At 48.1% G+C, this 26,833-nt stretch overlaps 1 protein-coding gene across 1 annotated transcript in view; it reads right to left on the reverse strand.

Moving 5' to 3' along the window:
• BMPER (BMP binding endothelial regulator) overlaps positions 1-26,833 on the reverse strand; it is a 227,661-nt gene that overhangs the window by 156,822 nt on the left and 44,006 nt on the right. Inside the window, exons 4-6 of the mRNA XM_036247202.1 lie at positions 17,880-17,962; positions 13,707-13,797; positions 9,855-9,937 (exon numbers count right to left, since the gene is read on the reverse strand). Coding sequence (XP_036103095.1) covers positions 9,855-9,937; positions 13,707-13,797; positions 17,880-17,962 — 257 coding nt within the window. The remainder of the gene's footprint in view (positions 1-9,854; positions 9,938-13,706; positions 13,798-17,879; positions 17,963-26,833) is intronic.

A 26,833-nucleotide genomic window follows, 5' to 3' on the forward strand; every position in this document is an offset into this window, starting at 1 on the left:
GAAAAGATTAATTTTCCAAGATGTTTGTTGCATCGTTCATAACATCTAAAACTGAAAACAGTATTAATTTTTAGTACCAGAAAAATCATCAAAGAAATTCTCGCCTATGTGATCCTATTAACCGAGGTCACCCCAATACATTTTTTTATTATAATATATTGACAGAATATCATGTAACTATTAAAAATTATTTTTCAATGATCTTTTTAATCAAATGGAGATATGTTCACAATATAACACTAAATGAAAATAACCAGGATGCAAAACTACATAGAAATTGTGATCCTATCTAGTCATATAACTAATTGTAAATATGAAGGAGAAAAAGGTTGGAAGAGAATATATCAAATTAATCAACAGGGGTTATCTTTGAGTTGCAAAATTATTTCCATTTTTCAATATATCTGGACGTTTTAGAATGACTAGATATCTTATAGTTGGCATATATCATATATTGTCTTATACTCAGCACACAAAACATTGTTGCAGCATGATCTGATTTGGGGGTTATTTTTAAGAAGCACATCCAAGCCGATACATTGTAATTGTCAGGAGAGAAGTGCACGCCCTTCATCTCTGAGCACTCAGTGACTAACATAGTGTCTAACACACAGGAGACAGTCGCTGTGAAATTAATAAATGACTGGCTGGCTGCAGGCGCATGTGATGGAGGGAACGATGGAAAGAGGAACGAATAAATAGTTGGAAAATCCTCAGTGTTTAGTGAAATCGGCATCTTTCCCGGGATTTTCAGGAGATGAAGGGAGGGGTTCATTGGGTTACAGACCTTTAAGAGAATGATGGAAGAGGAAAGAAAAGGAATGATTTTCACAAGGATACAACGGGATGAGATTTGATCCATTGACCTCCCTTTTCTACCAACTCTCGATATCTATTGTAAATTTCAAAATTTGTAAATGCACCTGCTTCTTAGACAAACAGGAGCATGCAACCATCCCAAAGCAAGTACAAAACTGCCCCTTCATCCCACCAGGAGACTGCATTTAATTCACGGAACCGTGGAGACTCGAGTCTAGGTGACCCCCGCTCCTGTATGTTATCCCCAAGGAGGGCTCTCCCAACTTCATCAGTGACTATTAGGAGTAGATGGGCCCCATCGGAGAAACATGTCTTCCCATCCATCTTTGAAGCAGATTCAATGAGAAGGGCTCTCTCCCAGCCACTGTCGCATTTTCTTTGCATCCTCACAATTTCTTGGTGAGGAGTTGCAACTGTCTCCATTCTCCACCTGATGTGAGGGGGACAGACATGCCTTCTTCATCCACTCTGGCGTCGTCATGGTGACAGCCACTTAGGCTGAACACCCAGGGCTGAAATCTGGTATGAGTTTAAACTTGCTCAGACTTGCGAACTTCAGAGAGAGGAAGTGCAATTCACATTTTTATTGTGTTCATCTCTCTCACGCTGAAACTGGGGTTCTTTGTGGATGCTCATGTCATGCCCCCGTGATTTCTCCTCAAAATGTCTTGTTGGCCTTCACTCCATAGATTCAAATGGCACTTTCCACTTTCAAGTGTCTACAAACACACATATATAATATCCCAGAATTGAACTGGTTGGTGGGGAGGGATGGAGGATGGGAGAGAAATAACAGTTTTTGAATCAGGCAGTTCAGGATTTCAGCTCTTATTGCTCTTAGACCTGAGACAAGCTATCAAACTTCTCAGAATCTCAGTTTCTTCACTCAAAAAAATGGGGCTCAGGCCTCATAGGTTGCAGAACAACTTTGAAAATTAACATTAAAACCCCATGTGTACACACAGGAGAAGTAGCTATTGCTGTTAGTAACGTCTCTGTAAACAAGTCATTTGCTGATTTCTTTTCAAACTGTGTGTTTCCTCTAAATGCTCAAATGTCACACAAGAAGTTTCCTTCCAACTATTCTCCCTATTGGAGTCATTTTTAAGATGGTGGGTCCCCGTGTAAAAAAAAAAAAAAAAAAACTACACGATGATTCAGCTATAAATGATATAAAGAAATCAGCATATGGAACCTTAGAAACCACAAAAAATAAAGACATATGTGGAGATTAAAATTCTGGATTTGGCCTGAAAACACGAGGAAGGGCTGAAATAGAATTCGAAGTGTGTAACAGTCATCCCCAATCTTCTCAACATCAAAACAATTAAGGCCCTTGTTGATTTCAGAACCTTGCTGATAGGGCCCAATCAGGAATACAGATAACTGGGCTCATGAACTCTGACACAACCAAGGCCCTCCAATTCTAAACTGGCATTTCGTGAAACTTGCCCAGTCCAAAGGAAGTCCTTACATTGAAAAACCCACCTTCAACCAGACCCCTCGAAACCTCATTAATAACCCAACTTTGGCCCATTCCTTCTAACACTCGATAGTGAGGCCCTGGCTAGGTCATGGTCAGGGACCCCAGGGAACAACGGCTCTGCCTTCCAAACAGGTCATTTGGTGGCATTTTCAAGAAGCAACAAGCTCACAGCCCTAAAACAGGAGCTATATTCAATCTAAAGAGACTAGCAGTGCAATGACCTTCCGGTAGATGCCTCAGCTGACAGACCACCACCGTGCAGACCCGTTCCACGGCGAACACCAAGAGCACCGGCCACTTCCTCAGCAAGCTGGAGGCCCCTCCTGGTTGTCAAGTGCTATCCAGCTCTTAAAGCTCCCCCACCCTCGGCCCCACTGACTGTTCCAAACCCAGTCCTTTCTGTCCTCGGGGTGATGGTACACCCACAATGCCAAATGGAAACTGCAGCAACACCACTGATATTTCAGTCTGGTTTTGAAAACTACTCCGAGGGCTTGGGGCCCACATTGCTTAGATAATCTGCCCACACTGATCTAATCCACTCGGTAATTGCTCAATTCTCCATTTCACTGCCCAGACGAAGCCAAGTTCCTCCCCGTGGACAGGGAAGACACAGTGACAGCCAGTAATGGAAATGCTCCAAATCGTACATGTTACAAGTGAGGCAGAGGCCAGAGGCGGGTTCAGCACTGCGGGTCCCCAGTCGTGTCAGAGGAACAGCGGTGTGGCTGGGACTGTCGCTTGGATTGCTGTGGCGTCATGTGACCACAGAACTGCTGAGGTGGCCCACCGCTGCCCATGACAGGGACGTGCAACCGGAGCCTGGGCTGGATGGAGCAAGGGGAGGTGGGATGTGCCCCCCTTGCTTCGGGGCGAGGTCGACTCCGAGCGGGGAGAACTGTGCCCTCCTTTCAAAGCCTGGCACAGCACGTGGTCCCGACCACGGGAGAGAGGTTCCTGCCCCCGCACCTTCCTGCTGCCATGCGCAGTGCCAGCCTCTGAGGCTCACACAGCACGTTTCAAACAAGACCTCCCAGGGAAGCCACCCACATCCCGTGCAATGTACAGTAAGTGCAGGAGCGGCGGACGATAGGCCCACCCTCCTCTCTGCTGGACGGTGCGGACTAACGTGCGGCGCGAGAGAGGCCGTGGGGGAAGAAGGAAAACTCAGCGATCATTATGCATGCCCTTCATGGACCACACCCTGGAGACACAGTCACCCTTTTACCCAAACGAAATTAAATAAAAGGATCATACACACAAATATTGCAAATCATTTTAAACATTTGAAAAATATAGTTGCTCGAGTCTCTAGAGGGTTTGGCAACAGGACTCGATGTGGTCTGGGAGTCAGGGGAAATTGGGCCTCTCAGGGCAGGATGAACAGGTGTTAACAGGTATGGGGGGCGATAGATGGAGAAAGGAAAGACGAAAGAAAGAGCAGCCTCGGTCAAGGCCGTGAGGTGTCAGACCAGAGCTCCTCACACTCTGTTTGGCAAATGCACCCTCTGGGTAGCGTGTTAAAGGGCAGATTTCAATTCAGCGGGTCTGTGGTGGGGCCCAAGATCCTGCATTTCTAACGAGCGCCAGGGCAAGGCCAACGCGGCTGGTCTGGTCCGCGCTCTGTGTAGTGAGGATCCAAGGATCTGCCCAGAGGCCAGAGCAGAGAGAACAAGGGAGGGCCAATCAGGAGGCCAGAGAACTTGGCAGAGGTCAGGAGAATTGGGTCTAAGAGGAGGGGGACTCGCGAAGACCTCATTTTCTTTGTTCCCGCCAAATAACTGTCCTAGGAGTTCATTTTCCCTGGGAGACAGCACTTCGCAATCTCTAAACCGTAAGTGAGAGCAAAGGTGTTTATGGACTTCAGGGCTTCTAAGAGCCAATAAAGGCCAGAGCCTTCATCACAGACAGCCCATTAACAACCCATGTTTATTAGCAAAAACCCTCTGAACTTAATACGCCTTTGTCAGCAGAAGTAATTGATCTTGGCCGGTCAATTTGGCCGCTTTTACAGACTGAGGACGTGCCACTCTTTTAAGAGTGTCCGACGGCTCTGTGGGCTGTCCTCCCTTCAGTAAGCAATTTCCAAGAAGGCCGAGCCCGTGGGCTTCTTAAAATAGTTTGGTAAAGAGAACACAGACATCTCTCAGTGACACCTTGCTCCTGAGTCTCAGAAGCCTAGAAGACGGGCTTTACAGAAATGTCTGTGCCAACTGCCACCCTCCCGGTCCCTGAGAATTTGACTGACAAAGGCAGACAGCACTGTTTGCTGTTCCGTTAGGCAGGTAATAAAGCTCAAGCTTAAACGGAAGAGAAGCAGATGCACGCTCTAACCACTGCTCAGTACGCTGCGTAAACTATGCTTGCCTTCTGCCTCAGGAAAGAGTCCGCTTCTTTCCATTTGAAAATGAAGATAGGACTTATTTGGACTGAACACATGCTCCAGGGAACACAGGCGAGAGGACTCAGACACATCCACGGAACAGCTTCGGGAACTCCGGTGTCGCCCCCCGGGTGGGTACTGGGATGCTGGGGAAGCGAGTCCCTTGGAAATCTTACTTGTCTAAGGACTAATGGAGGCGATACGGTTTGACAAGTAAGAGGAAAGCAATTTCTACATGAATATGATGATCGTCACACCTAAACATGTTCCTCGCTCTGCTTCGGGCATGGGTAAGAGTGAGACTGTGAAATCTTCTGCTAGCTTCCAATGTGAGCATGTTCTCAGCGGTCTGGAATGTCATAGACCGCGGCGACCTAAATCGGGATGTCCGGTCCTCGGTCAGGCGTCTGTTATGCTACCTAAGGAATCCGTCTCCACTACATGGAGTGTCTCCCCGGTTTCCCGCCTCCATCATCACATCACAAAAACCTGGGGGGACAGTTTCACAGGTTTGGAGAGTGCCACTAATGGGGTGGAATAGGAACTACCAGCCACTGGACACAGTGCTTACTGGAGAGCCCGGAGGCATCCTGAGGACAAGGAACGACCCTTCATTCATCAGAAGCGAGTAATCCGTACACAGGAGGCTTCCACGTGCGGGACTCCAGAGGGGCGCTCAGAGGCAGAGAGGAATCTCGAGAGAGGGACATCTATCTAACAATAGCTATTCTTCCCTTGCAAGAAGGGGCCGGCCAGCTTTCCAGGGCAGAGGGGCACGGGTTGGAAGAGAAGACATTTCTGGGTTTTAGTGTGCTGTGTCACAAGGCAGAAATCTGAAACAAGAGAAGGGGGCGGTCCAGACAGGGCAGCAGCCGGAGGAAAGGGCTGAAGGCATAAAAACAGTAATGGGTTTTCCGGATACAGACCCAGAAATGGAAACCCAGAACACTGACTTGTAAGAATTGCCGCGCCCATATATGTTTATTGCAGCATGAGTTACAATAGCTAAGATATGGAAGCAATGCAGGTGCCCATCAATAGACAAGTGTATAAAGAAGATGTGGTACATATATAAAATGGAATATTACTCGGCCATAAAAAAGAATGAAATCTTACCATTTGCAACAACATGGATGGCCCAGAGGATATTATGCTCAGTGAAATAAGTCAGACAAATACCATATGATTTCACTTATATATGGGATCTGAAGAACAATATAAATGAACAAAACAGAAACAGGCTCATGGATACAGAGAACAAACGGATAGTTGTCAGAGGAGGAAGGGGGTTGTGGAACAGGTGAAAAAGGTGACGGGATTGAGAAGTTCAGATTGGTGGTTACAAAATAGTCACGGGATTGTAAAGCACAGCTTAGGAAATATAGTCAATAATATCATAATAAGTATGCATGGCACCAGCTGGGTGCCAGGAATATCAAGAGGAGCACTTTGTAATGGACATGATTGTCTAACCACTGGGCTGTGCACCTGAAACCAACACAAAATAATATTGCATGTAAATTGAAATAGAAAAAAAATTTAAACGTACAGAAGAAAGAGTAACAGGTTTCAGAAAGAGGTAGTGGTCCAGTTTCCAGAGATGTGCAAAAATACATATGTGTACACATCCATATTCAGAGGTCTAACAATGTGAACATATACATGTTTGTGTGTGTATCTATGTACACATTGACATACACGTATATGTTGCTGCCCCTCCCACAGCCTCCCACTGAGTGCCAACACCTGTGTGTCTTCCTCTTGCTGCTGGAGGCCACGGAGCCCCCTCAGTGGCAGGCTCAGAACGTGCCCAGTCAACTCCCCTGGGGCAGACCAGAGATGATGTAATCAGATCCCATCTCTCGCCCCGGTGGGAAATGTGGAGGCTCGAGTCACACACTGGCTCCCGGACCGCCCAGAAGAGCAAGCTCTGGCTGAACAGTGACGCCCGCTTGGTGACAGCCCGAGTGGCCGCCTGCCCGCCTTGTCTCATCTCCACTCCTCCGCCAGTCTTCTCCACCTCCCAAAATGACTTACACGCCAACACGTCTCAGGGTCTGTTTCTGTGGGAATCCAAACTTCGACAGGTAAGTATGTGTCGGTATTTGTATGTATGGGCCTGTTTATGTAGATTTGAACATATGTGTGTGGATGCATGCAGTCATAGATATATAGACACATACGCCTCACACTGCTCTGGTCCAAAGCCTGGTCCAGCTTTGGCCTCTCTCACAAGACAGCACCTCGCTGCCCCGCACCTCCCACACCGAAGCTGCCAAGGTCGCTGCCCGCAGCACCCAGCACCGTCCCACCCGGGCCTCACAGGGCCGGGGCCAGGCTGCAGGGCGCCTTCGCAGCAGGAGCCTCCAAAACGCACATCTGCACAGTGACCACGCCCAAGACGGGGCATTTGCAGCCGCAACGTCTTTTTTAGGAAGGGTACTGTAGCAAAAGATTGCGTGATGAAAGAATGTTAAAACCCAGGTTATTTTCATAGCATGCTGCAAAAAAAGGAGAAAGATTACACCTCAAAGTTTTATATTCCCAAAAACAAAACAGCTCTGCCGGCCCTGCCCAGACCCGAGTTTACTCACAAACATCCCACCCCCAAGCTCGGGCTCCGTCCTCCTTCCAGTTATCCTGTCAGTGGGAAGGTGGACGTCAGGGTCAGAATCAAAGCCCTTAGCTGCCCCTTGGGTGCTGGGGGGCAACATGGAGAACCAGAAAGGAAATCGGATTAGGACTAGGAATATAAGAACATAAGGAATTATGTGTAGGGACGTAGAAAATGATACAGAACGTAGGTCTGGAGAGAACTCACTGAGCAGAAAAGATTGGGCAGTTAACACCTTTGAATTTTTATTACTTCAATCAAAGAAGAAAGCAGGACTTCCAGCAGCCTGACGTTGGCTCCCGGTTGTGTTTTGTTAAACACACATTGTGTTTAGAAACACAGGAAATCGCCCAGCTGGTGTGGCTCAGTGGTTAAGCATCCACCCATGCACCAAGAGGTCACTGGTTTGATTCCCAGTCAGGGCACATGCCCAGGCTGTGGGCCAGATCCCCAGTGGGGGAGGGAGGCATGCAGGAGGCAGCCAATTGATGTTCTCTCTCATCGATGTTTCTCTCTCTCTCTTCCTCCCTCTCTCTAAAATCAATAAAGAATAAGAAACAAAGAAAGAAAGAAAGGAAGGAAGGAAGGAAGGAAAGAAAGAAAGAAAGAAAGAAAGAAAGAAAGAAAGAAAGAAAGAAAGAAAGAAAGAAAGAAAGAAAGAAAAGAAAGACACGAAATCTGAATGCCGTGAATGCATGTGACTAAATAACTCGGTATGACTGTTGTCAAATCAACAGGACCTTCCATCTTCCTTTCCACCTTCTCAGTTTCCTCCGCCAGGAAGTTCATCTGCCAGCCTGGCACACCTGGCACACCTGGCACACCTGGCACACTGGCACACCTGGCACACTGGCACACCTGGCACACTGGCACACCTTTCTGGGAAAGACAGTTTGTTCAGGTGTGGATTTAAAATTTCCTACTGAGAAGTGCCCTGATTTTCCTCAATCGACCCAAAAGAATGAGATGCATAAAAAAGAAAAATGACCAGCCCCGGCCAGCGTGGCTCATTGGTTGAGCATCATGCCATGCAACAAAAGGTCGCTGGTTCGATTCCCAGTCAGGGCACGTGCCCAGGTTACAGGTTCGATCTCTGGTTGGGAGGTGTGCTGGAGGCAACCAATTAAAGTTTCTCCCTCACACTGATGTTTCTCTCTCTCTCAAATCAATAAAAAAGTATTCTTAAAAAATTATCAGAAAACTTTATAGCTACCAATATGAAAGAAATAGAATTGAGAAATGAGCAATATTTAATGGCAAATAGAAATTATACAGGTAAAAAATAACACAAAGCTATTTAACCATATTAGCAAGAGAGGAAATACATGGACGTTGACTCTCAATATGCAAAATCTTGTTCATCTTCACTAGTAAATTACTTTTGTTTTTATATATTATTACAATATGATGTGGATTATATACCTCATATTATATATACATATATATACACACACATTATATATATTATATATCTCTTCTCTTTCCCAGTCTCCCTCCCTCCCTTCCTTCTTTTCCTCCCCTTTCCTCACACAAAAACACCCTCACCTTAGTCATGTTTACTCTGGACTCTAAAACATATATGCTATAGAAAGGGGAAAGATTTTAGCAAAGAAACATAGAGAAGTGACAGATGCTGATTTACGATGAACCACACATGATTCTACTTTAGTGAAATGACGGTACTCGAGCTCCCCATTATTTTTAATATTCTGAGATGCACACTGCATGTTCTTTATTACAAAAGATTAGAAGCTTTAAAAGTATATGGTGTAAATAACTTGGAACGGCTGGTTAAGACTAGGTTCCCCATCATCACCATGACCACCACCATCACCAGTGATTTTACTCCAAATTTGAAATACATAAATAAAAAGGATCCCCTTCATACCATAACATCAGCCAAGTTCCTTTTTTCCGATCCTTAGCCCTCGGAGGACACCCTTGCACATGAATGCAAGTCAACGGCACCCGGAAAGGCCGGTCTGTGGCTCCGCCTCACTGATCCCTGCTCCGCCCCTTCCTCCAGCGGAACTGACCAGTCCTCCACCACACAGGACACCTCTCTCACCACACAGGACACCCCGGGGCAAGCTGACCCCGTCTGCTTCCCACTTGACTGCACTAAAGAACTCAACAGCTGCTTCAGCGAGAAGCTTCTTTGGCCAAAGAGCAGAGAACCATGTCTTCCAAAGGGACGGCAAGTGGAGGAACGTCAGCCTCTTCCCCTCAGTCCTTAGACGGGTGCTTCTCAAACAGGAGTGGCTAGTTCCCAGGGAACACGTGGCAATGTCTGCAGACGCGTGGGGCACGAGTGTTACTAGAATCTAATGGGTAGCAGCCAGGAATGCTGCCAAACACCCTACGATGCACAGCACAGCCCCACCACAAGGACGGACCATGCCCAGAGCCAACAGTGCCGGGGCTGAGACCTGCCGAGGGACACGAGCTCTCCCCGGTTCCCCAGGACGGAGAGGGGAGCGGGGCTGCTCTCGGTGGGTCCCGGCACAGTTACCCCGAAGGAACGTCCGTGGGCCGCCCAGGGCAGTACTTACAGCACAGGAACACCTGGTGCATTTGTCTCCTTCTGGCCGGAAGTCCTCCCCTTCCCGGTACTGCACACCCTCGAACACACAGCCTGGAAAGCAGAGAAGAGTGTGGAATTCGGCAGCAGTCTGGGTTCGGTTCGACACTCTCCTTCTAACCACTGCTCATCCGTCCCCCTCTCCGCCTCCACCTCGCAGAGTGTCCTCCTCAACCAGACGGCAATATTGCTTCACAGAAAAAGAAGAAAAGACACCGAATACACAAGAGTACAACAGACTGACGAGGGCCCAGAGAGCTGAGCGCTGGAAGGCGCAGAGGTTGGACCTGGGCCAGCCTGCGGGCGACCAGGGATCAGCGCACGGGGTGCGCCCTGCAGTCGGAGGGACTCACCATGACCTCACTGACCGCGGCTGGGGGCCCACAGCCCAGAGGGACCGCAAGAAGCAAACAGAAGTCTCCGTGAGAGGTCAGTGATGAGCTACAGAGGAAATGACATGAAGAGCTGCGACTTGGTGGGTCCCCAGGAATGGCCCCACCTCTTCCAGGCCCTCTAGACCCACGATCTCACTCCACCTGCACAGTGCGCCTACAAAGTGGGGACTTGTGTCCCTGTCCCCCGCTGGGCAAGATGTGGCTGAGAGAGAAGTAACTCACCCACTGGCAGGTGGCTGAGCTGGGATTTGAACTCTGCTCTGACTCACTGGCCACACCATACAGAGGGGCAGGTGTCAAGACAAGAAGAGGCGGCCAAGGCAGGTCAGGGGGTACCACACAGGTTTCCAGGCCCCCCGTGTCCTGTTAAAGGGCTGCGGCTCCCAGCGAGTCTGGTTAAAATAGGCCCAGGAGGCGTTTCCCGCTCATTACGATGCTCAGGACGCTGACACATTCTTGGCAGATCTCACCAATGATCGAAAGCACAGGCTGGCCAGTAATGCCATGTCACACAGGCCCAGAGGACTGTCACTAATGGCAGAGCCACCTCACTCAGGTGTGCCCTCGGGGGGCGCTTTGCCAGGATCGCTGAGGTCACCCTCCGCACAGCGGACCACGGAGCACCAGTGGCCACGGCGCGGCAGGGGGCTCTTGCGGAAGCCGGATCAGGCCCTGGGGAGTAAGTGCTCGTCAACTGAACTCACCCACAGACCCCGCCCAACTCCTGAAGCCGCTGGTCCCCTCCGGGGAGAACAAGCGTTACCTGCACCCACCTGACCTGGCTGCTGGACCTGACACTCTAAGGCTAGCTGCAGAGCCCTTCGATCAAGAGAAAGACCCGGAGACAAATGCCACCAAGTCTGAAGCTGCAGAGCTGAGTGAGGCTGGTTTGCAGTCTGGACCGACACCCCGCCCCCTCCTTGCGGTGCCCATGGGTGCGGGAGGCCTGTAGCCCCGGGTCCGTCCTGGTGGCCGTCGCTGTCTGCTCAGGATGGCAGGTACCTGGTCCTCTCTTTGAAAAGGACACTGCCAACAGAGGGACTTCCGTGCTTCCCTATGTTTGCACCACCGGTCCTGTCAACCACAACCATCTACATCTGACAACTTAAACAGGGGGTTTCACACGAAAATCCCATGCAAACTGTTGCCATCCCCACCCACCCTCCTTCAGCAGAGTCAGTGAGAAGGAGCAGACAACCAAGAATGCCCCGAAATCCGTCTCCGGAGGAAGCTGACCACAGGCTGCGCGTGCTCGTCATTCTGCGGAATGCATCCCGTGATCAACGACAGACGCCAGTTCTGCATTACCAAGGCGACGCTCCGAGCTTCCCCGACGGCCCCTCCCCGGTCCTGGCCGAGTCTGTCCCCCCGGACAAGGGGCGAGGCATTCGGGACGTGGCCTCTTTTTTTTTTTTAATTAAATTTATTGGGGTGACATTGGTTGCTATGGATGTGGCCTCTTCTGACTCTTCCTATTTGCAGCCCAAACTCGGCCTCTGAAGTGGAGAACAGGAGGAAAAGAGAAAAAAGAAGCAGGAGAGGAAGCAAAGTCGATCTCGAGCCCAGCGTCGAGGGCACAGGTCCCCGGGCGTGGCGCTGCCGTGCTAACGCTGCACATCTGCCTCTCGGGACACCTGGAACCGGGCAGGACAGCGGTCATGGTGTGTGGGCGAGGGGGGTGCAGGATGGTGGCCAAGAAAGAGAAGAAGCCGCAGCCCACCCCCACCTTCAGCCTTGTCTCCCTGCATCTCATTCCTCCTTCTGTGAACCTCGGAGAGCACCCAGCCCCCCTGGAGGGCCCTGAGCCTCAACCTGTAGTATCCACAGCCATGGAGTTCAGCCTTCCCTTCTTGGGAACTCCACCAAAAACGAAGTGGGAGAAGCAGTTGCTCAAATACGATAACTTCAACGGCTAGCGTAAATTCACTCCGATGTTGGCACGCCCACACTTCCAAAGGCAGACAGAAATAGGACGATCTCCTGAGGAGGAGGAATGTTATACATGCCGAGTTGGTTCTGTGTCAGCGAAGCAACAGTCTACGCCACGCAACCGAATTCCTATTTAAGAGCTAGGATAATTTCTAAATCTACGCAGCAGAAAACATCGGCTCTGTTATCAATTTTAAGCTTGGAATGGCTTGGGCGGGCTGGGCCCCAGCCTCAGAGACTTCGATGGAATTGATCTGCAATGCAGCCTGGGCACCGAGATTTATTTTTGAGAGCTTCCCGGGTGATACTGTGCAGCCTAGAGAACCAGCGATCTAACTTGATACCGACTGTTTACTCATTTCAGAGGATGGTGATGAGATACAAAGCATATTTAATGCATTCAGAGAAAGAAAATACTCAGACAAACTGTTTGATAGACAGGCAGTAACTGGATTATGGACGTGATAATCAGCCCGGGTTTGGTCCGCATGGTGATGTTCCACAGAAACCTCGCTGCGGAAAGGAAGTTTGGCTCGATCCAGATGGCGCCGGGACCTAGGAAGGTCAGAAGTGGCGGAGAGGGACTGTCCTTACGTCATTCACAGACAAGAAAAGAAGGGGCCTCAGAAGGGACTCAGTTCTCGACATTTCAGACCACGTGGCGGGGAGTGGCAGGCGCCGGAGCGGGGATCCTCACCTTGGCAAAGCGACCAGCGTGAGGCCTCAGCCTGGTCCCAGGAAGATTTGCACTACAGAAGGCTCTTTGGAGATTAACCTCAAAGCCAGGAAGAGTTGTGAGTGTGGCCTCCAACGAGGAAAATCACTCCGAGGAGAACCCAAAATGCAGAACATCTGTCTAAGCGTTCTGGCCAGGGGCTTAAGGGATCAGGAAAAAATCTCTCACTCAACATCCCAGGCTCATCCCTGAGGGCAAGCAGAGGTGCAGGAGGCCCGTCCTGTGCAGAAGGCAGAGGAGACACCCAGCCCCCGGAAACGACAGAGCCCTCGCTGTCAGCTGGGGTGAAGCCCTCGGAAAAGACAGTGGGTCCCACTCGCTGCCCCAGTGACCGCTGAGGCCGGCTCAGCCCAGGCCCGATTCCCTCAGGGACGTGGCTCTCAGTTTTCAGAAAACATCTGGTTACCTCATCACCAAGGCCAGCTCTGGCCCACGGGCCGCAGACTGGAGCAGTAAAAAGACATTTCTGGTAGCGAGGGAAAGCCCCCGCCTCTCCTTCCAAAACACACGTTACCTGCGCCCCGGGGAGTGGAAAGCCGGCCTCGGAGCCTCCGGCGCCCACGCGCAAGACCGGCGGCGCCACACGTTCACCGGGCTTTGCATTTCCACGTGCGAAGCAGTTTGCGCTCTAAACTCACTAAGTGCACACGTGAAGCCAGGAAAAGTCCAGGGAGAAAAGGGGAAAGTCACGCATTCTCGAGGCAGCTCCGAGGTTGACGGGACCGCGCGGGGCGGGAACCCCGCCCCTTCCTGGGAGGTTTACCTGGACAGGTGGGGCAGCATGTTCCCAGGTGCCTGGAAGGGTTCTCACAATGCACGACGCAGCGCAGCTCGGACTCTGTGACGACGCCTTCCTGGAAAACAGAGCACCAGGGGCAGAGTCAGCCCAGAGTGCCCCTGAGCTCTTCGCGTGGGGAAGAGACGAGGTAACTGGAGGAGAGTCGGAGCGCGAAGCAAGGGTCGGCGCCAGGTCCAGAGGTGCGAGCACCCACGGGCCCAGCTCCCTGGCTCGGCCCCTGGATGGCTTGGAACTCGGAGCACTAGTCCGTCATTGCTCTTTGCCCTGCCCGTGGCCTTTCTCTCTGGCCTAATCTCTTTCTTTCTTCTGAATCTAGTGTTTAAGACCCTGCTGCTGCCCCGCCGGTGTGGCTCAGTGGATGGAGCACTGTCCCCTGGACTGAGAGGTCCTGGTTCGATTCCTGGTCAGGGCACAGGCCGGGTTGCAGGCTCGATCCCCAGTAGGGGGCGTGCAGGAGGCAGCCGATCGATGTTCTCTCTCTCCCCTTCTCTCTAAAAAAGTCAATAACATATACATCTTTTTTAAAAAGGCCTTGCTGTCAGTCAGCACTGACAGAGCCTCACTGTCCACTCACAATTGTTGTAGGTTTTCAACACTGATTGTACTTTCTATCACTGTTTTTATACTTTAAGCCATTAATCATGAGGCGGAGGACAGCCGTAATATCCTAGACTGGCCTCTGGCGACCCAAATCCTGCCCACCTTCTAGAAATAACAAGACCAGCCCTGCAACCTTAGAAAGTTCTCTCTGCCTCCCACGGAAACCAGCTCTCCAGCCTCAACTAAAGGGATTCGATAAAACAATTTTAGAGCTCATAACACACATGTCAAAATAAAGACTTGAGGTCTTAACGATGAAATCAAGTGACTCATCTGCAAACTGATCTTGGGACTCTAACATTTTAATGTCAGGTGAACATTTTGAAAATTAATTTTCAGAGTTGCCTTTTGAAGAATTTTTACCATGCTCTCGACCCTTTTTATAGATGGATTTGTGTGTTTCTTCTGTCCTGTTTTGAGGCTGAAAATGATGTCACAATTTGATAACTAGGTCATTTTCTTCATCGCATCTGCTACCATATCATCTCCATCCAACAAGGAAGGTTTTTTCCCTCAAATCTTCACGTCCGTCAGGCCTGCGGCTCCCACCGGTGATGTTTACTGTGGTCTATGTCACCTTAGGAAAGGAAAAACCAACGACCACGGTGCTGCAATGGACACCCAGAAGGACCGGCGCCTTGGTTACGGGGCTGGAGCAACGCAGAGGGCCAAGCTCAAGGTCAAGTCCCTTGATCTGCCCTCCAGATGGAGAAGTCAGGTCAGTTCCCAGCATGAGCATCCCGCCTGTTTTCTTCAGAGTGTCCTCTTCCAGTTAAAAACCAACAGCAGACAATAAAGGTCAGGTCTTCACCCCCAGAACTCCTTTGGTAGGAGGATGTAAGACACCAGCTCGGATGCAACTCAAATGGAAATGAACAAGATCTCGGAGCAGCGGCTAACTGTCTGGTACCTGGTTGACCCGGGACAGGCAGGCTCCACCAGAGGTGGTTTTCATGCCCACCTCTTCACTGCTGACAACCACCTAGCAGGGCGCACTACCTGTATTCTGTGGGGGACGAGAGTGAGGTCCAGAGAGGTGAAGCAATAAATCACACTTCCCTCACTGCACTGCGCTCTCTCCTCTGTCACCGAATCTGTGTTCTGTGAAGACGAGCTGGGAGAGAGGCTGCCATTCTGTCATTCTGCATAAGAGCATCTTCCACAAGGGTTTCCCTGGCAGGTGCAGGCAGTGGCCACGACCTGCCTTCATGGATGAGGTCTCCTCCCTAGAGAGGGAGAAGGTCAGCAGGGTGGGCTGGCACCAGCTGAGCAGAGCAGATCTGTGCAACTACCTTACCACGGGTTTGCTTCGATGGTTACTGAACGAAATGGTGTTTTTAAATCAGTGAGCGGGGCTTGGGTAAAGCTTTTTTAAAGGGAGGACACCTAAAAGGCAAAGTTCATCGGGGGAGGGAACGTCTCCTTCTGGGCTCCACGCTGCCGGCCAGCTGTCCCTGACTCCCAGGGCTGTTGGTCTTGAAGATCTCTTCTAATAAGGGTTTGCTTTTTTCTGCATCATTCTCTCTGGGCCCTGCTGTGGGGCTAGAGACTCCGATGATAGGCAGGAGGAGTTCTGATGCTAACGGATAATGGTTTGATGTGTTATTCAGTCAACAAGATATTCCCTCCCAGATGGTAGTTTTCATTTAATTAAAATAGTCTGCATCCAAATTCACCACTGGCCACTGCGACGTCGGATCTTCAAACCTCTGACCACTGTATAAATTTGTCGCTACACTCCACAGGGCTTGCAGCGGCCTTGTTTCCAAGACTCTAACCCTGGCTGTCAGAGTGCCCCAGAGAGTGTGAATGTCGCTGGTCGAAGAGCAGGGTGGGGATGGGCTGGTGCAAATTTTAGAACAAAGGTGGGCTTTTCTGTTTTGGTTAATCCTCACCCGAGGATATTTTGCCATTGGTTTTTTAGATAGAGTGGAAGGGAGAGAGAGAGAGAGAAGCATCAATATGAGAGAGACACATCTATTGGTTGCCTCCCACACGACCCCCAGTTGAGCCTGTGACCCAGGTATGTGCCCTTGAATGAGAATCAAACCTGAGACCCTTTGGTCCCCAAGCCCAACGCTCTAACCACTGAGCCAAACCAGCCAGAGCCAAATGTGGGCTTTTGGTGTTATTAAAACTCACTATTCTTCTAACAAGAAAATAGAGACAGACTCACAGACAGCAGGCTGACAGCTGTCGGGGTGGGGAGAGCTGGGGGCTGGGGAGGTGGGGAGAGCTGGGGGGCTGGGGGAGGTGGAAGGAATGGAGCGAAAAAAGAAAAGACTCATGGACAACAGTGGGGTGCTGTGGGGGAGGGGAGGGAGGTGAGGAGGGTGAAGGGGGATAAATGGTGATGGACAGAGACTTGACAATACAGTGTACAGATGATGTGTGGTGAAATTGTGCCCCTGAAACCTGTATAATTTTGTTAGTCAGTGTCACCCCCAATAAATTCAATAAAAAGGAAAAAAACACCTTATTTTTCTTGTCGCTGTTCCATGAAGCTGACTGACTCTATAATCCAGAGTAAAAATTCAAAAATACTCATTTATTCAATGAATCTCCTATTTATATCTATTCTACTTACTACTTACTTTCCCAAACAATTCAGATGTACTACATAAATAAGCTGAATATCTCACTGAATAAATCACCGAAGATCTTACAAGAGAACATGACCACGGTGGGCATTTAATAAGAACATGAATAGATAAAATTCAGATCGCAATAAACTAAATGTACATATACGTGAGATAAAATCAGAGAGAAATATACATTATTACACTAACCTTTCTTTCTCCTTTAAACACAAAAGCTTAACCTTGGACAGTGAAACGGGGCGGGGGTAAAATGATTTAGCAGCATCTTCTCCACAAGAAGAATTTTAAAACTATGTCAGAATTTAATGAGCATTTTTTTTTTAAAGAGCATTTCTTAAGGGACAGGCATTTGAAAATTTAGCTTCTTCATTTGCCTCTCAGCTGACCTGGCTGTGTTGGGCCCTGTAAGGATCTGAGAGCACCTGGGGTCGGCGCTCTGTTCCAAGTTCAGCAAGCACGCACCACGGTGGGCTGACCCGGTGGCTCTTAAATTTGTTGGGTTGAAATCATTGAGGTTACAGGATGCTAATTGCTTTGACTGAATACAGTGTACAGATTGGCTCCCATTCAAAATGTTTCTGAATCAAAGAAGGAAAACCTATATCCGCTCGCAGTACCTCTTTCTGCTAACAGGAATGTGTGTCCTGCTGCAAGCTGGCTCACAGGAAGACATGAATGCTCCCCAAGGACATGCATCTTCTAGGAGCTTTTCCAGGCGCGGTTTTACAACGGCGAACACTCCCTGCGTGTTTCTGGAAGCAAGTCCTACACCCTATCTAGCCTGTACTGTCTTGTTTGGGTGAAGGTCATGAGAAACAGACACAAGAATACAGTCGGTTTTTGCTGCTTGGTTTTGTTTTTCTATGTGATCTCAAAGGGACGTGTGAGGAGGACTTTGCAGATCCCCCTTCCCGGGAGAGGACCACGCCTGACTTACCTGGCACTGGCGCCGGACGCAGGGCTCGGCTGGACTCTGCCACTTGAAGGAGCTGTTGTAGGTGTTTCCATCGTAGGTGCAACCTAGACCCGAGACGGAGGCAGGAAGACAGGCCGACAATGAGCGAGCGAAGTCAGGCACCTAAGCCAGGCCTGCCAATCACAGGACCCATCATCCTCCTTGGCTATTTTCCCCAAAATGCAGCTAAGCTTTTTACATCTCCACTTGGCTTTCACTGACATTAATTCTTTGACGACTGAGAAGATTATCCGCCCACACTGCATTTTCCAATGAAAAACCATGGATTGATGAGCTCTCTTGGCCAAAATGCATCACCTCGTGCGCGACTTTATTTATGCCCAGTGAAGCATGAGGGGGGCGGGGGCTAGAATAACACCGTGGAAGAGGGTCTTACACAAAACCAAATGGACTCAAACTGCTGGAGGTCAAGAGAGAAGTGTACAATGTAGTAGGATATAAAAGCAGCAAATTAAAATATAGGGAATAATTGAAAAATTCTATACCTAAGACTCCTGCACCAAGAGGTCGCCAGTTCAATTCCTAGTCAGGGCACAAGCCCAGATTGTGGATCCCCAGTGGGGGGCATGCAGGAGGCGGCCAATCGATGTTCTCTCTCATCAATGTTTCTATCTCTCTCTCCCTCTCCCTTCCTCTCGCTCTAAAATCAATAAAGAAAAATATTTTTTTAAATGACTCTTGACAAGCAACGGTCTTCACCAGCTGAAACATTCCAAGTCTTGCCTCCCAGCTCTGAGAGCTATGATTTCATATTTCGCTTTGATTTTACTTTCAGGTTGTGAACTAGATAAAGGGAATCTGCAACTACCAATGTATAGATTATCACATATTAATTCACTAGCCAGAACAGAAGTCATGCTCACTCATTGGAAAAAACACAAGACAAAGGCCAGAGATGCTCAAAAGAGGTAACAAGCCAGAACCCTTAAGTCCTTGTAGAAAGAGCCAAAGAAATGACGATGCAAAGGATCACAGCCTGGATCTTGACTTAGTTTGTCCAAATAACACCTCCAACCTGTGTGTGACACTTTTGGGGCTGTCCCACATTGGCTATGCCTCTAGACACTGCATATCAAATCATTTGGAGCCCACCGGGCAAAGGAATTGACCAGTTAGAGTCTGATTGCTTAGCCCAAAGAGCACAGAAGCGGGAATAGATACAGGGGACAATGCAGCAGTAAAAGGACCCGCCTCTCGGCACCAGTGATTGACTTCTGGCAAGCCAATCAACCTCAACTCACATCCCTTTCTCTTGTCCAAGCTAACAGAGAGCAGCCTCACCTCCGTCCCTGAATTCCTTTAGATACCGCTGTGGCAACAATAGCAACAACAACACAAACCGCTAACACATACAAACAGAATAATAAAGGGCTTCCTTCAGAAAACGTCGACAGACATTTTCACGCACTTGGAACCACGATCCGAATTCCCAGAGAATTATGAATGACTGAAAAGAGCTCAGTAGTACTCTCCTCTCGAGTTCCTACAAATCAAATTACCAAAGTACACAGCTGATTGGAAACATATTAGGGAAACGCTTTCACTATATATTTTTTAATTTCCTTTGCATGAAGTGTTACAGCGATAAAATGTCCAACCACAGGAACTCGGAGCACACTACACGTCCTTACGCCAAACCCAGGATGAATACAGTAAATTTTCAACAATGAAAACCAATATGAAACAATTTGGGCTCACATAAATCTCCCCGAACAAATGCACTTGCGATCGACGTGCCATGTGCATGTCTGATCCGCCAGCGCACACTCACTCGGATAATAAATAACTTGTTCCGAGGGAGGGAGGCGGGGAAATCAGAGGACCGCATCCAACTCATGTGAAGTCCAAGTAAATATGAAACGCCTGCCAAGTCCTCCACTGGAGTTTCCAAATATGTTATATATTTCATCCTCTGGATTAAAAAAAAAACGGAAAGAAAGGGTGATTTTCTGCTGCTAATAGGGCAGACAGAGCTCTGGCCCTTTGCTGGGCAGCAGGAAGCCACTACCAAACCCACGTAGACCGAGAGGGAACCGCGGGCCAGGAGATGGACCCTAATAAGGCGGGGCATGCACGCGGGGCTCCCAGCAGTGGGCGGGGCCTCGGGATGATTCCCCTCAAAGTGGAACACAAGCTACTGGAACAAGTGGTCCTCCGTGCAGGGAATCCAGCGATGTTTTCTGCTTCAAATAACTGTCAGTTGGAAGTCTGGCTCCTCTGCCCTATTTCAACATGTGAAGACCAAGGTCAAACTGTAAAGGGCTTTACTGCTTAACGACCGTTGTTTGCATGTCGGTCTACCACACCTGACTCCACATAATGGAGTTTCCCACGGGCTGGATGAGTCTGAGTGACAGAAGGGATTCGAAAACCCCTGTGCTAATCTCTTCAGTGAGGATAACCCGTGTTTTCCTTCTTCGCCTACCCGCACCAGCATCGGCCAGTTTGGGAGACTCCAGTATACCAAGCATTATGGTAGATTTCAGATCTAAAGGGATTCTAGGGAATAAAATAATTTTTAAAAGGCTATGTTCACTGCTCTTCAGTTCATGTCCTAAGATAAACATGTTATCCTAATGCCAGACAATAACACAAGCTATGTGAAGACACATACACATAACATACATGCAATCAAAAAGAACCTCGGGTTTACTCCAGAATTACTTCTGATTCTCTATAAGGCTAATTTCTTTATCATACATTCCATCAGCTGCCGCCTTTATGCTGCTAATACAGCAGACAGACAATATGTTGCCTTTCTTTTTATTTAAACCTCAGAGGAGCAATATACTAAATATCTCTTACCGGTTACAGTAGAAAGGGAGGCAAAGAAAATTTCCCATTATACATGGAAACAATGCTCCTCAAACTACCTCTGGTGAGAGACTATTTGTTTTGTTCTTCCAATCCATTGTGAACTAGTACTTCCATAAACTATAATAAAAATGAATTACTAGAAAAATTAAATTAAAAAGACAAGGACAAAATATAAGCCCAAGGTTATTGTTATTATTATTTTTTTTAATATTATTATTTAACAGGCATAGAATTACTGTGTTGAATTATAAAAAGCATTTTTAGCCCTGCCAGTGTGGCTCAGTGGATGGAGTGTTGTCCCATGGACTGAGAGATCCCGGTTCGATTCCCGTTCAGGGCACATGCCTGGATTGTTGGCTTGATTCCTAGTAGGAGGTAATCAGGAGGCAGCTGATTGATGTATCCCTCTCACATGGATGTTTCTATCTCTCTCTCTTAAAAAAATAAAAACATTTTTTTTAAAAGAAAAGCATCTCTAATTGTTTGCCCTCCATTGTAGACCAGCATCGTGGTCTATGGATCACCAGTGACCTGCAAAGCACATTTTGGGGTGCCCTGCATTGGAGGATATGTCATGGGGTCAGAAAGAAATAATCAAACGTTTTCAACCTTAGATGGTTAGAACTCGAAGCAAACTTAATGATAATATAGATTATCTCGTTCATTTCGCAGAGGAGGAAATTTGCACAGAAAGAGCACAGTGGCTTGCTCGAAGCTAGAAGGCATCAGGTCTAACACAAGAATCCAGGCCCTGCAATGAAATCCATATTTTCACACCCAGGTCTAACCTGGCATTACTATTTGGAAACTTCCTGATTCACAATATCCTTTGCATTGAGGGCATAAAGGCCCAGAAGAAACAACCAATACTATCCTGACACAATCACATGGAGCGGATCCAGGAACTGAATGCCACAGTGGAAAAGTGCGGTCAGCAAATGGACGGTTAGGCAACCAGCAAAGTAGCATTTCCTTTTTCTTTAAATATTTTAAAATAAACTTTCAACAAAAGAATTTATAAACATGCATTAATTTTCTTCTGGCAAGAAAAAGCTTTGCAGGGTCCACGAGCTTCAGTGAAACCATCCGTACTATAGCAGGAGGAAGTGGTTATTTCCCGATAAAATCACCACACTCCTCTGAAACCAATAGTTCTCCATCTAGGGCAATTTTGCCTTTCCCCCCACTCCCCACCCCGGGGATTTTGAGTAATGGTAGGAGATACTTTCACTTGTCACAACTGGAGGATAAAGGTGCTGCAAACATCTGGGTGGAGGCCAGGGATGCTGCTAACCAGTCTACAATGCACAACGAAGAACCAACAGGTTCAACATGCCAACTGTGCCAAGGTTGAGAAACCCTGCTCTGAACCGTCACACTGAGCCCCAAATAGTTCTTCTTTACAAACTAAGACAATACAAAAACAAGCCTAAACTAGCTACACTTTTGCATGCATGCAGTCTTTGTTGCTGTTGTTGTTGTTTAATATTTTCAGGGTGAAGAAGGATTGCAGAGCATTTTCTGGTAAACACATACTCGTATCCAGAAACTTGGCCTCGTCAATGAGTCGATTCAGAAAACATGTGGCAAGGGAAACAGGAAGAACACAAGTAAACGAAACCCACAGTTAAGCAATAAAATTCATTTTTTTCCTATTAGCTGTGACCTTTCTCAGTGGCCATATTTTCCCCAGGGAGAGAGAATGCCACACATTCTCATCATTCTGTCGTTAAAAGAGCTGTCAAATATCATCAGGACTATAAAAACAGAACTGGCCTTGTCCCAGCCTTCACCCCACCTGTCCACCCTTCTCCTCGTAATCTGCTCATTTCTCAAGTTAACATCAGCCTGAGAGCAGAGCACTGGAGCTCACCGTACCCATAACTCAACCCCTGGCCCCCAAGGGCCCCATGACGTGGCCCCGACTTACTTGACCAGCTCTTTCCCTTCATTCCCGGGAATCCATCTAGGTCCCTGAGATCAGACCTCTTTCCATGATCATAACGAACTTGAATGCTTATTGAAACAGGTTCAAGTTCTTCAACCAAGGCTACCTGGCTTCCACCTCCACCATCCCACTGAAAGGTCACTCTCTCGGTTCCCAGTCCAAGGACACTCAGTCTTTGCCTACAGGTCTCCTCTGTGGCAGTCTGACCACACTTCTCTTCTTCCGATACACCCACACACGGCTCCCAGATGTTCTCTTTCAATCATCTTTTCACTCCCTCCACACCTGCCGCCCCTCAGCCGCTGGTTATTCTCCCCTGGACCATCACAGGCTCGCCGACTGCTCCTCCCAGAGAGCACAGGGGCTTCTCCAAGCATCGTCCCACACAGCTACAGGTGTGGGCTCTTCTTAAACACCTGCTTTATCAGTGAATTCTATCAGTGACTAATGGTTCACAGCCTAGCTGAGGGGTAGACTGGTACATATCTCCAAACTTTCTTCCCCAGACCTACTGGATCAGAGTCTCTGGAAGTAGAAAGTGGAAGAGGGGTCTAAGGTACGGCCAGGATGGAACACCACTGACCTTGACTACACAAGTCAAACTCATCACCATATTCGGGTCCGGCCGGGACTCACTCCTTCTCGCCTGCTGCTCCTACACTGCAGTCATGGTCTTAGAATTGCCCCCAACATGGCCAGAAGATCTCATCCTGTGGCTTTGCAAATACTTCTCCCTTCTTTAAAAATCCCAGACTTTTCCATGTCTTCCACTGCCATCATCCCCACAGTGACACATGGGTCCCCCACATTCTCCTTCGCTTAACTCAGTCCTCCTTCAAGATTCAGCTCAAGGTCATAGCCCCTGGGGAGCCTTCCTCATGCAGGGTGTGCCCCGGCGGTCTTTCTTCACGCACACTTGACCTTTGAAATGTCCATTTTCAGGTCCCTCACAGTACTTTGTGTATAGCTGGCCCTTCCACAATGTTTAATTTCACTGGTAATAAACAGTAAGCACCGACTTCCAGCTCTTCCTGGAAACCACGGAGAACACAGAAAGGATGACATTCCCCGGACCTCCTGCCACCCCCTCTTGGCAGGTGGACCTGTTCAGCTCACTGTTCCGCCTCCAAAAATAGCCAGCTTTTCTGCCTCAGCTCAGATGTCCAAGTCTGTTTTTTCTAATACCACCGCGTTCCTGCTCCGTGACCAGGCTGGGGTTGAACAGGAAAGTCCCTGGGCATCCCAGTACCTACCAAACCTCAGTAATGAGAAGCATTTCAACCTTTCTCAGGCCCTCTTCCCATACTGTTCAAGATTCGTCTTCAGCTAATTTTCAGAAGATGTCTTTCCTTTCCAAAATCCACTTTTGTCCCCTAAATTACTAGTTTATTCTTGTCTCTTGGGGGCACAGCTAGCATGCAAACTGTCATTGTTACTTAAACCAAATGTGGGGACTTTGAAGTCAGTTCATGCCACATGGACCAGTCTGCCAGGCTTCGCTGCTTCCCGCCCACCTGAGCGGCACCCCGCCCCTGGACTTGGTCAATAAGCCTCAAATTACCCCGGCCCCATACGATTTGTGTAATGAACCACTTTTCAGACACTGTTCTCCAGAAACATGTGGAAGTATAATCAGAAGGGATTGAACATAAAACCTGACTAGCCATTCTAGGGCTTAAATCGTGTCCTTAGGAGTTCATTGAAAACAGGCTTTTATTACCCTTCAAGGCTGTACCTACCATGGATCCTGCAGGCAATTTTGCTTATTTTGGGCTAATGGACATTTTATAGCCAAACCATTTCCTCAATCCCAAGAGAAAGGATCAGACCCCTGAACCGAGTTCTCAAAGAGGAAGTGTCTTGCCACCGCGGTCTTTTTCATCGCTTCTTTGTTTTGTTTTCCAATTAGGAATCAGATACCTGATTGAAATGAAATAATCAGCCCTAGGAAAAGGAATGCTAGAAAGCTATTGGACTTCATTGTGATGGCTTTAGGAATCAAACCCCAAATACACAAGAAATAGCAGATGAGTGCAGATGGCCTGGAAACTCAGCACCGACAAAAGCGAACACAAAACCTACCCGCCACTGCCCTGAACGTCTCATCGACGTGTTTATTGAAGACTGTCAAGTGATGAAGTTGTGGTTTCCACAACCAGCCTCAGAACGTCCCAGGACTGGGACAGATACACTATCTGGCGTTGATAGGAAGGCAATAAAACAAACCCTGTGAGCCATAACTAACTCAGGATTCTAGTCAATAAAATATGCTTTCAAACTGTTAATGTCATTAACGCTACGCAGGAAACATGCAACGCGTTAAGGGAGGCAAATCCTTGCAACAACTTTGTTATAGGAGCCACGTCATTTTATCTGGGCCCGTCATTCCTGCATTTGATCAGTTCTTATCATCATCACCCCTAAATGTGGGGGTGCTTCTACCCCTGGGCTGAGTCAGCATGGCAGTGGCCGAATACCCTCAGCACCCCACTGTCAAAGAGCCAACGCCATTGGTTCTACAGGCAAAGGAGGAAGAACCAAGCAGAGCCCAGACTGAGCAAAAATGGGGAAGGAAGCAAAAACTGGGAGAGAGAGTCCCGTGAGGTCAGCAGGTGGGTTTGTGACGTGGGCGGGAAAATGTCAGTCACTGCGGTGACTGCCAAGATGTGTTCCAAACAGACATTTTCATAAACACCGGCTAAAGAACCCTCCGACGGGAGAGAAGGAAATAAGAGAGAAAATTTAAATCATTGTACGGTGATTTACAGGCGAGGCGTCGCACTTGGACTTTGCACATTTTATTCTCATAAAATGCACTCGAGGACAGAAAACATTTTACCACCAGTTTTTAAAATGAAGAAACCAGGATCCACAAAAGCTAGATTACTTTGCCCAGGTCACACAGACACTCTGTTTATCTTACTCCAAAACCCACGTTCCACTCATCATCTGCGTCCTGCCAGGTGCCGAGAAGAAGGTCAGAACGCGGTAGTTGCACGAGTGAAGGTGCCGTCCCCAGGGAAGATGGCATGCTGCCTTTGGGGACCCTTAAACATCATGCTCCAGTGATGTCTGAAAACCAACACGATGAACTAAAATGCAGGATTTGTGGCCGAGACGAGCTTTTGTGGCTTGATGTTTAAACTATTCTAAACACCTGTGCCTCTGGCTACCAGTCCTGCCGGCCTGGGGCCTTCTAACATTATGAAGCAGCAAACAATGAGAGATCGACAGATTACACTCAGACATCTATGGTTGATTCATGCATTTTTCAAAATAGGCACGTTTCACCATTTGGGGTGGATGGTAGCAGCCTAAGAAAATAACGTTTATCTGAAGATAGCAAAACAATCAGCAGCCCTCCTAGAATCCATTACGGCGCTGCAGACGAAAGGTCGGGAGGGAGCCCTCCGTTTCCCCAAAGTAATTTCACAGACATCAGTGAGCATCTCCTTGACAAGCATAAAGAAGAAATGCCATTTGTGAAATGCGTTCTATACGACACACATAGGAAATGCCATTTGTGTGATTAATGTATGGCCTGGCACAGTTTATACTTTGGGAAGCATCTGACAGAGATGTAACCTTTATGGTTGATTGAATAAGATGTTTAGGGCTCATTGCAAAAAAAAAAAAAAAAAATTAGAAATGTCTTACACCTCCCTTCTTTTACTTTTTCTTTTGAAATAATTATAGATTCCCAGGAAAGTACAAAAAACATACAGAGAGGTTCCACAGGCCCTTCCCCCAGCTTCTCCCAATGTTAACATCTTGCATTACTACACTACAATATTAAAATCAAGAAATTCACATCTGCATGGCTTATTCAGATTTTACTATGTGCATGCGTGTGTGTGTGTGTGCGTGTGTGTGTGTGTGTGTGTAGTTCTATGCAGTTCTTCACGTGTGGAGATTTGTGTAACCAATCAGCATACAAAACTACACTATCACAAGGCCTTCTCTGGCCACTCATTTGTAACTACTCATCAGCACTGGGTGCTACCACGCATATATTTTTCAGTAATTTTGGCAGGTTAGTTGTGATACTTCACTGTGGTTTTGATCTGCATTCTGTTAATGGCTCAGGATATCAAACACCTTCTCACGTGCCTCACTGCCGTCTGCATGCCACGAGGTCAGAGGGGGTCTC

The sequence above is a fragment of the Molossus molossus genome, unplaced genomic scaffold (genome assembly GCF_014108415.1).
Source record: "Molossus molossus isolate mMolMol1 unplaced genomic scaffold, mMolMol1.p scaffold_m16_p_7, whole genome shotgun sequence".
Lineage (NCBI taxonomy): Eukaryota > Metazoa > Chordata > Mammalia > Chiroptera > Molossidae > Molossus > Molossus molossus.